This window comes from Neomonachus schauinslandi, chromosome 13 (assembly GCF_002201575.2).
Source record: "Neomonachus schauinslandi chromosome 13, ASM220157v2, whole genome shotgun sequence".
NCBI classification, from domain to species: domain Eukaryota; kingdom Metazoa; phylum Chordata; class Mammalia; order Carnivora; family Phocidae; genus Neomonachus; species Neomonachus schauinslandi.
In genome coordinates, this window is record NC_058415.1 from 92297219 (window position 1) to 92309945 (window position 12727).

Below are 12727 nucleotides of genomic sequence, written 5' to 3' on the forward strand. Positions count from 1 at the left end.
TGAGTCCTCACGGGCTGCAGACCTGTGGCCCACCCGCCCGGGACCTGCTCGGGGCCCCGGAGGAAGGGAGGTGTAGAGCGCCCACGACCTCACAGCCCTGGCACCCCCGGCCGATGAGTGCAATGGAGCCGTCTGCGAAGAGGGGGAGCACACCCCCAGCAGACACCCCAACCCCACAGCTGCTCTGTGGCACTGTGTCCCCAGGAGGACAGATGCAGGGCCCAGGAAGCAGGCGAGGCAGGGGGTGCCTCACTCACCTCACTTGTGGTGACTCGCTCGGCCTGGAGCACCCCACCTGACCGCAGGAGGCTGCACAGCACGGCGGGAGTGGGGGGTCGGGAGACCCCCGAGGTGAGGGTGGCGTGGGGAGGGCGAAAGCTGGTCAGAAGGGAGGTCTGCAGGTAGGGGCCGCAATCAGGACACGCCCGCACAGGGAGGCACCCCCAGGGGCCCCAGGGGACTGTCACCAGAGCCCCCGACCCAACAGTTCTCGGTGCTCTGGGAATCCTGGCGCCCTGAGAAGGCTCTGCAGGCAAGTACCACAGGGTGCCACGTTGCCTCTCTGTGGCTCCAGGAGCTGTGGTTTCCCTGGGAAGCAATGGTGTGAACCATCTCAGTGGCTCTGGGAGTAGGAGCCCCCCTTATTGGCTGGTACCTGTCCATGGAGTGCATCCATGGGCGAGTCTTTCACTATCTCTAGGCACTAACCCAACAGGAGCAACCTCACCGGGGTCAGTGGGGCCTGGACGTCAAGCATCAGAATACAGGAAATAGAAATATGGTCTCTACCCATGTCCACAACCCGGGCCTCAGTTTCCCCATCTGTGAAGGGCGGGATTGGCCCGGGCTGCCCTCCTCTGTCCAGGTCTGCACTGTCAGGTCCGGCGGGGACCTGGGGACAGTGAGGCAGTCAGGCACAGGGGCTGGCTCAGCCTCCAGGCCGACAGTCTCCGCAAACGACACGGGAGGCTCTGAGGGGGAATAACAAGCGGTTGTTAGCCAGGGGAAAGACAGGGGGTAATCGAGTTAAAGCACCCAGTGCCAGCGCCCTGGAGAACAACGGCAGAGCCCGGGGCGCTGACGCAGGGCAGCAGTCAGCTCGGATCCTGCCAGGAGCTGCGAGACCGTGGCTGGTGATTAATAGTGAAGGTCACACTTCTGCAAATACACGCGCTCCCATAAACACAGGAACATCCTGAGCAGGCCGTCAAACAAGGCTGGGAGACAAACCGCACGCCCCTGGGGGGAGGGCACCACGTGGGGCATGTGGCCCACCACGACTCCCACCCCCCTTGCCACGGCGGCCACCCGGCCCCGCTGTGGCCACAGGGAGCTGCCTGATTTGCTGACTCCGTTTGGCCAGCAGCCAAGGGTCAGGGCCGAGGGCGGCTCTGGCTCACCAGCGCTGTCCAGGAGGTGTCGGGGGAAGGCAGGGGGCACAGGAGGAAGGGGGATCTGTAGGACCTCCCCGTGTCTGGCCAGAGGAACAGGACCCATGGTGGGTGCTGCTCCCCAAGGAAGAACAGTGGCTGATCGGCCATGCCTTCCAGGCACCCGCCCCTGACCCAGCAAGACCGGGGCCCCGGCCTGCAGAGCACGTCTGCGCCCCCCCACACCTGTCCCACGTCTTGTCTTCCTGCCCTTCCTCCTGACAGGGTGTCCCATTAGCATCTTCATCTGATGGGAAGGCGGAGGTTCAGAGGGGCAGAGGGACCGCCCAGGGCTACCGGCCATGGCCGGGGGTTGGGGGCTCAGGCTCCCCGTCCAGCCTCCCCCCACGCAGACACAGCCGCGAGCGGCAAGTACAGGGCCCGTCCTCTGTGCAGAGCGACAGCGCAGGACCAGGACCAGCACCTGGCGGAGGCTCCTCGGAATCATTCTGACTCCGGAACCAGGGACAACAAGAAGGCCCCACGCCCCACCATCTCTGAGTGATGTGTTTATTGATAGAAGACAGGCCAGCCCGGAAGGGCCGAAGCATCTTCTGGAAGGCAGAGACAGAGTCAGCTGGGCTCCGTCTTGCCAGGATGAGTGGGGTCCTGGCCCTCGCCCCCTTCTGGAGCAGTGGTGGATTTGGGGTTCCCGGCAGCCTCTAAAACCAGCTCTAAGGCCCCCTCACCAGCCACTCGGCACACCTTCTCCCCTCTGGCCGCCAGGATTTCTTCAACGTTCCTGAGAGAGAAGGCATCACTCTCAGCCCCGAGCCCATCCGGCACCTTGGGTCTTCAAGTGCACCCAAGGGCACCCCAGGGCCAGGCTGGAGCCGGAGTGTGGGGCCCCATGCTGGTGTGGCCACAAGGCGCTGCACGCTGACCTCACGAACCCTTCAGAGCCCCCAGAGGCAGCTGCTATTACTAACCCGATCTCAAGCGGAAGAGCCCCTCAGAAGTCCCACAGAACGGCCCAGGGCCACCGGCCAGGAGGCTCCTGCCCGTGAGGGGTACACTCCGCCTCACACACACCCCCAGTCTGGTGTGATGACCGGCCAGCCAGCGCGGGCAGAGACCGCGAGTGACGCGCTAGGGCCCTGCTCCGGAGCTGACACTCCGCACATCTCTGTGGGGACGAAGCAGCCACACAATGGAAGGGAGTCTGTGCTGCAGGACTCAGCCCAGCGTGCCCCTCACTTCAGGGGCGGCCTGGAGCCCGGACCCGGACAGGCCGGCAGTGAGGGCAGAGGTCCGGCAGCGAAGCAGGACCACAGGGGGCTGGTCCCATCCCTGCCTGGGCCGTTTGTGGTTTCCCCGAAACTCAAACCTCACAGCCCCTCCTGTATGCACAGGCTGGGGAGGCAGGCTCCACGAGCCTCCCGACAGGAAGGAAGCCCCGCGGATGCGGGCTGGGGCCCCAACCCCAGGGGGGCTTGTCCCCCCACCCTGCCCACGGGGCCTCACCTCTTCCCGTCCAGGTCTGAGAACCAGCCCAGGTTGTCGGCGATGACGTGGTGCTTCTGGCAGCCGGGGCAGGTCACGATGACAACTCCCCGGTGATAGGCCAGTTTGGAGATGCGCTTGGAGGACCGGCTCCCACACACCTGCGGGACACCCGCGGCCCAGGTGACGCCTTGCCTGGCCCCGCCCCTCAGGAGGACCCCGCCCCCTCTGATGATTAACTCCACCCCGGGTCAGGGCCTCCTCCTCCTCCCAGACAGCCTACCTACCCCTGTGTGCCGGGCCCGCCCCCGGGGGCAGCTCCACCCCTCTCCCGGAAGGGCCCCGCCCCCGGGGGCAGCTCCACCCCTCTCCCGGAAGGGCCCCGCCCCCGAGAACAGCTCCACCCCTCTCCCGGAAAGGCCCCGCCCCCGGGGGCAGCTTCACCCCTCCATACTGTCCTCCGCGCATGGGGAGCCTCTTCCCGCCGCGCCGGCCAGCACCAGATGCGGACCCAGCTTCGCACCCGTCGCACGCTCACCTTGCAAGTGTAGACAAGCTGGTAGTGCGCGGCCCCGGGCCCCGGCTCCGAGCTCAAACGCCGCCAGCCCCAGACCCCGGCCCCGGTCTGCCTTCTCCCCGCAGCCCCCGGACCGCCCCCGCGTCCCCACAACCACCTCAGGCCCGGCCCCTGGGGCCGCACGCGACTCAGTAGCGGCGGCACGCGGCTCAGCGCAGCCCGCAGCATCCCGCCCCCCGACCTCGGCTGCCCCGCCCCGCCCCGCCCCGCGCGGCTGAAGCCGTGCCGCCGCCATCTTGGAAGCGGGCACGCGGCGTAAGCGCCCCTTTTCGGCTTCCGTCCGCCGACTGGCAGACCGTGCTCTGCTGCCCCCTGGGGGCGGGAGGTGCGCGCGCGGCTGGGAGGTGTACGCGGGAGCGAGGCCAGCAGAGAGAGGCTACGGTACCGGGACCCCGGTCGTTTATTTATGGAACTGCATTTCTGACACTGCCCCACGCATAGATAGAGCACGCCTGTGCGAGTCCCGGTGCGTGCTCGCCGGCGCGCCTGGGCGGCTGCGCCCCTCCGGCTGGGCGCGGCGTCCTCCCGGCGCGCTGGGCTGGCTAGCAGCCCTCCGTGTCGGTGTTGTCGCTGCCCGTGGTGTTCTCCCAGTCCACCTCCCCCTGCCTCGAGCCGTGCTGCATCTTCCTGAGGGCGCGCTTCCTGCAGGGGCGAGCGCATGTCCGCAGGGCCGCTGCGCCCCCTCCCCGGCCAGCCTTCCCGGAGCCCGCCCAGGGCCGCCCACCGCGCACCTGCGGTAGTTCTCGAAGCTCTCCTTGAGGCGCCGCCGCTCCTTCTCGGGGGGCTCCCCGCCGCTCGGGCCTGCGTCCTGGGGGAGGAGCGAGGCTCAGGCTCCCGGAGCGGGGCGTGTCCCCGCCCCTGCGACCGCACACCCCGTGGGGGAGTGCGGTGTGCTGTCCCGCCTCTCGGAGGACGGGACAGAGCGGGCACCCAGCCAGCTTGGCCTGCGCTCCAAGCCCACAGTGCCCGCGTCCTGCCCGCTCCCTCTGCCCACTGCCTCATCCAAGAAGGGGGGACTCGGCTTCCTGTTCCAAACAGTGCACCCCAAGAGCCCACGGGCAGAGACCCTTGCCATCACCCCCAGGCATCCAGGTTGAGCAATCAGCCTTCCCGGGCTCCGTCACACGGAGGCCCATGCCAGCAGCGCCCTAGGGCAGCAGGGACCCCAGGGCAGCCTTACGTTGGAGGTCAGTGGAAGCTGCTCCTCCTGCAGCACCACGAAGGGTTGCTGTGGGCTGTTTCTGTTGGCCGGGCCGCCTAGAACGGAGAATTAGGCCTGTCGGTCCTACCCAGCCGCTGGGACCAAGCTTAGCATGGCCAACACCCGGCCACCTCCTGTCCCCTGAAGCTGCCAGGCCAGTCCTGCATCATCTCCTGGGGGCTCTCACTTCAACCCCAAGAGGCCTCCCATTGTGTAGACAAGAGGACTGGAGCTCAAAGATGCCACTGCCCACTCCCGCCTCCCTCTAGGCAGGCAGAGGCAGCTGGAAGCCCACTCCCGCCTCCCTCTAGGCAGGCAGAGGCAGCTGGAAGCCCACCAGGCGGTGCCACGCCATCGACTCTGCTCCCGGGTGGGGGCTGGGGCACTGCAGCAGTCGGAGCAGAACATTCCAAGCTGTCTGGTCCCCTCAAAATTTGCCTCAGGCTCAGGACCCTCAGACAGAAGGTGCTCTTATGGGCTGGCTCCCCTAAACTGGCCAGGATGGGAGACTGGACATCTAGTCTCACTGACATCACAGGGGGAGAGACCCAGACCCAGGTCTCTCCCTGAGGCTGGCACCTTCCCTTCCTCAGCCTCTGACCCGGAAGCCCGCCCCAGCTCCTTCAAGGGGCCACACCACCCCTGGGTTGGGGCTCCCAGGGTCTCCCCTACCACTCACTGCCTGCTGGGTCCTGCCCGCCTGTCCCCATGTTGGGCTCCGTGGCCTGAAGCTCAGGTCCCTGGGCAGCGTTAGCCTGACCTGCTCCCTCACTTCTGCACCAGCTGGTCCTCTTTTGCCTCCCTTGGAGGCTGGCGGCAGGCCTGAGGCTGAGGAGGTCTGTCTGGCTTCCCACGCCACCTCCCTGCCCGGACCTCCCCACCTCCCCTCTGACAGCCACCTTCAGAGTGAGCCCCTCGACCCCTTGCCACCCCTTGTCACCCCTCAGGCCGTCTCCCTGCCGCCTCTGCCTGGCCCTGAGACACGCCCCCTTCCCCATTCTGTTTGCACCTCCCACACTTGCTGGCCGACTTCCCCTGCCCCCCGCCCAAGAGGAAGCTCAGGGAGAGCAGGACGCCTCAGCTCTGCTCTCCTGGGCCCAGAGCGGGCTCCCACGGAGGGACGCGCTCTCAACATACACTCCTGGCTCTTGTTTGCTCACGGGGGAGCCTGGAGGGTTACTCGTCCCTCCAAGCCTCAGTGTCCCCGTCTGTAAAGTAGGCTTGTGAAGGATCAGTGGGACAGGGCGCTACCCTGTCAGGACTGGCGCCAACTAAGGTGACAAGGCCAGACTCGGCCGTGAGAAGCTGCCCCCTCCTCACCTTTGTCTGAGAGCTGGACGGCCTCCAGGTCCAGGGGGAGTGAGAGCTTCCAGGGAGAGAGAGAGACGGGCATCCAGTTAGACTGCCACCCTCCGGGGACCCACCTAACTTGCCGCGCTGTTCCTCAGAGACCTGGCAGGAAGGCCCGCCCCAAGGGCCACATGGCGGCCGGCCGCCGGCCCGCCCAGGTGAGGCCTGGGCGGAGAGCAGCTGGCCCAGCTCCCACAGGGGACGGTGGCCTGGAGCCCACCCTGAGGCTCACACTCACCTCCTGGGAGTTCCTGGGTGAGCTGTCCTCCAGGTCAGAGCTCTGTGGTCACAGAAGAGGGGTCGGTCAGCAGGCTGTGGGGAAGCCCAGCCACCCCCAGGGCCTGAGGTGGGGTGGGGCTTGGTGAGGGGTCCCCGGCCAGCCCCTGTCCTCAGGCCCCTCTCCAGCCCACGGTTGGCCCTGGCCCCCGCCCAGAACACCCCTCCCTCCCCCTCCTGACACCCAGAGTGGCCTGCCGGGAGGAGGGCCCCTTACAGAGGACAGAAGGGGCTCAGGAAGGCCTGGGACCAGCCCAGGGTCACGGTGGAGCAATAGCCGAGCCAGGCCTGGACCTGGGCTGCCTGGTGTCCCCTCCTCTGGGCTCTGGTGTCTCTGGGGACACGCTTGCCCCTGCGCTCTACTGTGGCAGGGCTGCAGCTCTGACCGGCGTGCACCACAAAGGCCCCCCGGCCCCTGGGAGGCCCACCAGGACGAGCGTGTCCAGCTGCTGCCGCTTGAGCCTGCCCTCCACGGCCAGCAGCTGGCCCTCACGCTGGAAGAGCTGAAGCTGTAGCTCGTCTGCCTTCTCGGCCAGCTCCCGGACCTGCTTCCGCAGCACGTCCTTCTCCTGCAGGCTCCGTGAGTGCTGTGCATGCAGTTCCTCCCGCGTGGTGATGGCCTGTGGGGACGGCACAGGGCAGGCTCTGTCTGGGAGCTGCGTGGCCGCTGGGAGACCCCAGGCCGCCCCTGCCTCTCAGCCCGCGGTCAGTGCTTGAGGGTTTGCAGGAGCAATAGAGTTCCGAAGGACTCCCGGAACGTGAAGATAAAGCCTCCGGCCCAAATCCCAGAATAGCCCCTGCCGTCCCTGCGCCCTCCCCAAGTCCTCCATTCCAGTGCACGTCCAGCACGGATTCACGCCCTTTGCACGGCTTTTATCAGTCTGCCGTGTAACTTGGTACCAAGAACATGGTTAATGGCCATGTCATGTGCTTTATTGCGCCCATCCCCTCCACGCTCTCCAGCCAGACCGCACCTGAGGACACAACTCTGACCCACACCGAGCGGCCTGCTGGGAGCCTGCCTGCTGCCTGGAGGCTAACCCACATCCCCTGGAGCCCTCGGCCCCAAACAGCCAGGACTTGATGAATCACTGAGAATCGCCTTCATTTGTGTCCCTGCTTCCGACTTAGGACCCACCGGAGAGAATCCCAGCCGCTCACTTGGGCTGCCCGGCCCCAGGTCCCTGGCTGGTGGCCTGCCTTCCGTGGCTACAGCGCTTTCCCCTCCTCTGCCTGCCCCGAGGGAAGGTGGCAGCCAGGCCCCCTGGCCCGGTGGTGCTGCTTCCCACTTCCCACTACTGCGCACGGGGAGGCTTTCCGACGTGGGACTGCAGGGCCAGAGGCTCCGAACACAGGCTGCCAGTCCCCTCCCGACGGGCACTGAAGCATCGGCCATACCTGACCAGAAAGGACCCCGCGTGACGTGGCGGGAAGGTGGTGGAAAGCAGTGATGGGGATACAGTCCAGACAGGCTCCTGCCTCCGGGCCCCAGGAGCGCAGCCAGCCAGCCCAAGTGCCAACGGTGTTTGAAGTTAAAAAAGCTGTTTGCTGGGGTGCCTGGGTGGCTCCATCGGGTGAGCGTCCCACTCTTGATTTCGGCTCAGGTCATGGTCTCGGGGGTGGTGAGATCGAGCCCCACTCAGCGGGGAGTCTGCTTAGGATTCTCTCTCCCTCTGCCCCTCCCCACCACACGCACTCTCTCTTGCTCTCTCTAAAATAAATACATCTTTAAAAAAATTAAAAAGCTATTTGCAAACAAGACAGCTTCCATTTTTGTAAGACAAAAATGAAACTATCCGTATATTGAAAAGAATCTGAAGGTACAACCAGCCAGTGGAGTAGTTTTCCTGGCAGTGGGGGAAGGGGTCACCTTCATGATTGTTCACATTTTTCAAGGAGCTCTCGGACAAGTGCCCTCCCCCGAAAGGGCAAAGGGCGAGGCGCCGCGGCTGGGGGGAACGCGCCCCACCCTGGGGTGGGAGGCGGCGAGGTGCCTACCTGGTCCCTCTCGATGGCCACCTCCTCCATCTGCTGCAGGATGGCCTCGATGCGGTCCTTGTACATCTTGGAGTCCTTCCGTAGGACCAGGCACTGCAGCTCGAACATCTCTTTCTCCTCCACGCACTACGGGAGTCAGCGGCTAGCCCCCACCGCCCGTTCTGGCCCCTGGTCAGTCAAGCCCAGCAGAGGGAGGGGGAGGCTGCTTGAGGCCCTGGGTCCCTGCCAACCCTGAACTTCCAGACCAAAGCCTGGGCCTGCCCAGCCTGGGGGAGTACGGGCCGGGAGTGGGGTGAGGAGGCCAAGCCCCTGCACCTCCAGGAAGGGGTGGAGTCGGGGTGTGAATTCCAGGGGCTGCGTGCACGCAGGGCAGTCCCTCAGCCCACCCGGCCTGGCTTGGCCCAGGCTGAAGTCCACCTGCCCCGGCGGCATACCCGGGCACGCAGAGCCTCGCCCTGCCGCAGGTCCTTGCGCAGAGAGAGGATGGTGTTGGCTTGCTCTTGGTGGTCCCGCAGTGCCTGTCGCCAGTCCTCCTCCAGCACCTGGATGTAGGGACTGCTCTTGTCCGGCTTCCCCTCCTGTGGGTGGTGAAGGGGAGAGAGTGGTAGAGAAGCAGCTAGACTTGAGGGGAGGCCCCTCCAGCTCCCATGAGCACTCACCCCGCCGGCACGGTGGCCCCCGGCTCCCGCACGCGCGCCCCACCTGCAGGGTGGCCTCCAGCTCCCGCACGCGCGCCTGCAGCAGTGTCTTCTCCTGCTGCAGTTCCCACATCAGCTCCTGGCTGGGCCGCTGCTCCATGGCGTGCCTGAGCTTCAGTGTGTGCTTGCGCTCCACCCTGCAGTCATCCTCCGCCTTCATGAGGCTGTGCTTGAGCCGCTCAATCTGCGGGAAGACCCCGTCAGCCGGCCAGCCTCGCCCCGCGCCCCCGCCCCCCCCCCCCCATGGGTGCCGGGGCACCTCCAGCTGCAAGTCGCGGCTGCGCATGAGCGCGGCGCCCTTCTCCTCGCTCTGACGGGCCAGGCGCATGGCCAGGTCGTAGTTCTCATCCTTGCAACGCTTGAGCTCGCGGCTGCCCGCCTCGCACTCCTCCTTGAGCCGCTGCACGCGCTCCTGGTGCTTGCGGAGCAGGCTGTCCTTCACCCGCAGCTCCTTGATGAGGTCGTCCTTGGAGCTCAGCAGCTGGGTCAGGTCCTGCACTTTCCTCTGCAGCTTCAGCACCTCGCTCATCAGCAGCTGGGTCAGGCCCGACTCCCCGGATGCGTCTGCAGACAGCTGGGGCTGCGTCAGAGGGCCCGCCCGGCCCACGGCTGCCCTGCTGCAGCCCCTCCGGGGCTCCAGGCTTGAGGGCCGGCCACCCCACTGCAGGAGGCTCGGGGCCCGGCCGAGGGGCCACCCAAAGGTGCTGGTGCTCCCCTTCAAGGAGGCAGGCAGAGCTCCTGACTCACCTTGCGGCCCTGTCCCCGGCCCAGCCCCAGGACGGCAGCCGTGAGGCCAGGCACCCTCCCCCTTCGGCTCATTTTGTCATGATCTTGATTGTGAGGCAAGAGGACATGCGTCCAGGCCAGGGAAGCGTGGCTTCGCCTGTTGCTGGGGCCAGCAGACGCCCGTCCTTCCAGGAGCCGAGGCTTTGGTGGCGTCAGGGGGGTTCTGACCCGGGAACCATGGGGCCCTCTGTCCCCCACCCCAGTATGGGTCCGCCTTCCTCCAGCAGAGAGAGAAGGAGCAAGACGGAGCTGCTGCAATCCAGTGTGCCCCTTCCACCTCCTTTTGTCCCCAGTTTATCCATCAGGAGGCCAGCCATCAGCGGCCTGCCTGCGGGGCCCCAGGCCTCACCGATGATCATGGAGAAGACACGGGTGGGCTCCTTGCCCGTGACCTTCTTGTAGAGCTGTGGGTAATAGAGCTCCAGGCTCTCGAGGAAGGCCACATAGCCCTTGTGGCCGGTCCGCTGCAGGATGTCCAGGAGCACGCCTGAAACCCACAGGACCTGGCTGGGGCCGTGGCCATCCTGCCCACCGCCCTGGGCTCTCCCCGGGGCCTCTGCTGCGCGCGGAAGCACCACTGCTCCCAGCAGGAGGGACAAGGTATGGGGCGCTGGGGAGTGCCCACTCCCGTGCCCGAAGCTCCTGGATGAGGCGGCACTGACCCACTTTCCGCTTGCGGATGACCAGGTTGGGGTCACTGAGCACCTGCTCCTCATCGTCGGGGTTCAGCACCTTGCATTGCCTCAGGTAGGGTGTGATGCGTGAGGGATCGATGACGGAGATGAGCTTCACGCGGAAGCTCTCCAGAGCGTTCCAGCACTGGTCCTCGTTCTCGTAGTCTGACATGGCGGTGGCCACGGCTGTGGTCGGCAGGAGAACTGCTGGGAGGGGCGGCCACAGGCCGGGCCCCCCTCGGTGCTGGTGCTGTGACCTGGGGCACCAGCTCAGCCAGGGCGGCCCTCCCTGGGCCCTGCTGCCCGCCCCCGCCCCCCCGGGTGCATGGGCTTCCCCCGTCCCTGGGTCGCCCTGATGAGAGTGGGGGAAGACGTGGAGGGCTCCAGGGATGGTGGCGTCTGAGAACACTGCTCGCGCCACACCGTGGCCCTGCTCTGGACTCCGCACTCCCCATCCCCGAAGCGTGGGGCTGGCGGGCCACCGCCTCCTCCCGCTGGCAGCGCCCCCCGGGCACGTGGGGGGGGCAGGCACCCAGGCTGGGGCGGCCACCCTGGGACAGTGACCCGCCCGCCCGTGCGTGCCCGGCAGGGCTGTGGGGGACTTCCTCCTTCCTGGACCTGGCGGCCGCCCAGAGCTTCGCCCCACCGCCTCCTCCTTCCGGCGGCTGGCTGGTGGTGCAACAGTGGTCCAGGCGGCTCGCTCGGGAAGGGCGACTGCGGACCGCCCACGGGGGAGCCAGGCCCGCTGCACCCGGAGGCCCGCTGCATGGCCCATGGCCAGCCCCAGAGCCGCTCGGGCGCCCTCTGCAGGCTCTCAGGTCCTGGCGCCAGCCACCGCGGGGCTCCTCTCCCTTCCCAGATGAAGCCTGTTCCCAGGCGCTCGGGCTCCCCAACGAGGGGGCCATCCGTGTTGGGACCACCCACTGCTGCTCCCTTCCACCAGCGGGGCGGGAACCACTCTCTGAGGCCTGGGCCAAACCAGAAGCCTCCTCCGGGTGGCGGGGACGGAGACACTGACCCGCCGCCGCCCCAGAGCGCCCTCAGCCGGCGTGGGAACGTGGTTTCCAGCGCAGAGGGGCTAGACCACGCTCCCAGAGATCCAGGTGGCAGCAGGCGGGGTCTTTGCAGGAGTTTCTCCGACTTCCCGTGGCCCTCGGTCATCCCATCCAGCCAGAGACACACACCAGCACTCGGTGGGTGGCCCTTGGAATGTTCAGCCCGCTCCCCGCCTCTCCCGCCTCAAATCCACAAGTCCCACACCGGACACCCTGCTGCTAAGTCCCCTGAGACGGACCAGCAGGTACCACGTGGCTGTGAAGGCGGACAGGGCAGAAGAGTTGAGGCCACTTGCTGCCCTTCTGGGGCAGGTGCCCCAGCACCCGGCTCCCTGCCCCAGGAGCCCTGAGCAGAGAGGCATCTTCCTGGCACCTTCAGAAGGGGCAGCAGTCCCACCTACCTCAGGGTCCTGGAGGGGCACCTGCACGGTGGGGCGCTGGCCACCCTGGGCCAGCCCGATCCGACGAACAGGAGGAGGTGTTGCAGGCCGGCCGGCCGGCAGAGCCCAGGAAGAAAGCTGTGCACTTCCTGATGGTGCTGGTTAGCTCCACGGAGCCCGGCAGGTCCTGCCCAAGGGAGCCGGTCCCTGGGCCTGCCTTCTGATTCGTCTGCCTGGCAGGGCCCGGGAGGCGGGGCGGAGGAAAGTGGAAGTTTCGCTCAGAGGCCTGGAGGCCCAGCCCTGGTGCCCACTAAGTGGAAGTGTGCGCAAAGACCCTCCCCGCAGCCGGAGGAGGCCAGTGCACCGTCCAGTCTGCTCTGGCCTGGACGCAGGCTTCCGGAGACTTCTCCAGCAGGGGCCGGCTGGAGACCAGCAGTGCAGGCAGCCTGCAAGGTGCAGGTGGGGATCCCAGGGCTTGGGGCCCAACTCCGGGCTCTCCGCCAGGGGCCCACACACGCAGCCGGCCAGCAGGGGCCTTGATCACATGAGGGCTGCAGTGTAGCATCCAGAGGGCACGTGGCTGGAGAGGCCGCTGCGGCCCACAAGAGGCCAGGGGCCCGGCCACGCTTGCCCCACATGGCCACCAGCCCGCACCACAGCTAGCCCAGCACACCCCCGTCCCTTCCTGGAAGTGTCTCCCCTCAGCAAACTCTCTCCACCCGGGACACACGGGACTGTGACAGCCGGCTCCCAGGACCCCAAGGCCACTCCCCGTGGCCCCCACAAACCAACCCCCAGGCCAATGCCTTGCCGGGGCAGCTGTGCCGGTTGGCCGGAGATGCCGGCTGCCAGGCTGAGG

General features: G+C 67.0%; 2 protein-coding genes across 3 annotated transcripts; both read right to left on the reverse strand.

Annotated features, from left to right (window-relative positions):
• Nucleotides 1-1926: 1926 nt before the first annotated feature.
• On the reverse strand, nucleotides 1927-3689 carry DNLZ (DNL-type zinc finger). Of its 2 annotated transcripts, XM_021690969.2 has the most exons (3): nucleotides 3412-3689; nucleotides 2895-3034; nucleotides 1927-2172 (listed from the first exon to the last, which is right to left on the reverse strand). In XM_021690969.2, exons 1-3 carry the CDS (start codon nucleotides 3616-3618, stop codon nucleotides 2004-2006), a joined length of 516 nt encoding a protein of 171 aa, XP_021546644.1. In that variant the 5' UTR covers nucleotides 3619-3689; the 3' UTR covers nucleotides 1927-2003. The 2 variants fall into 2 exon arrangements, 1 of the variants encoding a protein (XP_021546644.1); XR_006541124.1 differs by lacking the exon at nucleotides 1927-2172 and having other exon boundaries at nucleotides 2993-3034; nucleotides 3328-3412.
• A 144-nt stretch (nucleotides 3690-3833) lies between these two features.
• On the reverse strand, nucleotides 3834-10615 carry CARD9 (caspase recruitment domain family member 9). Its single transcript, XM_044920627.1, has 12 exons — nucleotides 10422-10615; nucleotides 10109-10246; nucleotides 9233-9537; nucleotides 8978-9157; nucleotides 8710-8853; nucleotides 8276-8401; nucleotides 6706-6897; nucleotides 6240-6281; nucleotides 5972-6017; nucleotides 4631-4707; nucleotides 4182-4258; nucleotides 3834-4092 (listed from the first exon to the last, which is right to left on the reverse strand). The coding sequence occupies exons 1-12, from the start codon at nucleotides 10603-10605 to the stop codon at nucleotides 3993-3995; spliced, it is 1611 nt and encodes a 536-aa protein (XP_044776562.1). The 5' UTR covers nucleotides 10606-10615; the 3' UTR covers nucleotides 3834-3992.
• Between the last annotated feature and the right edge of the window lie 2112 nt (nucleotides 10616-12727).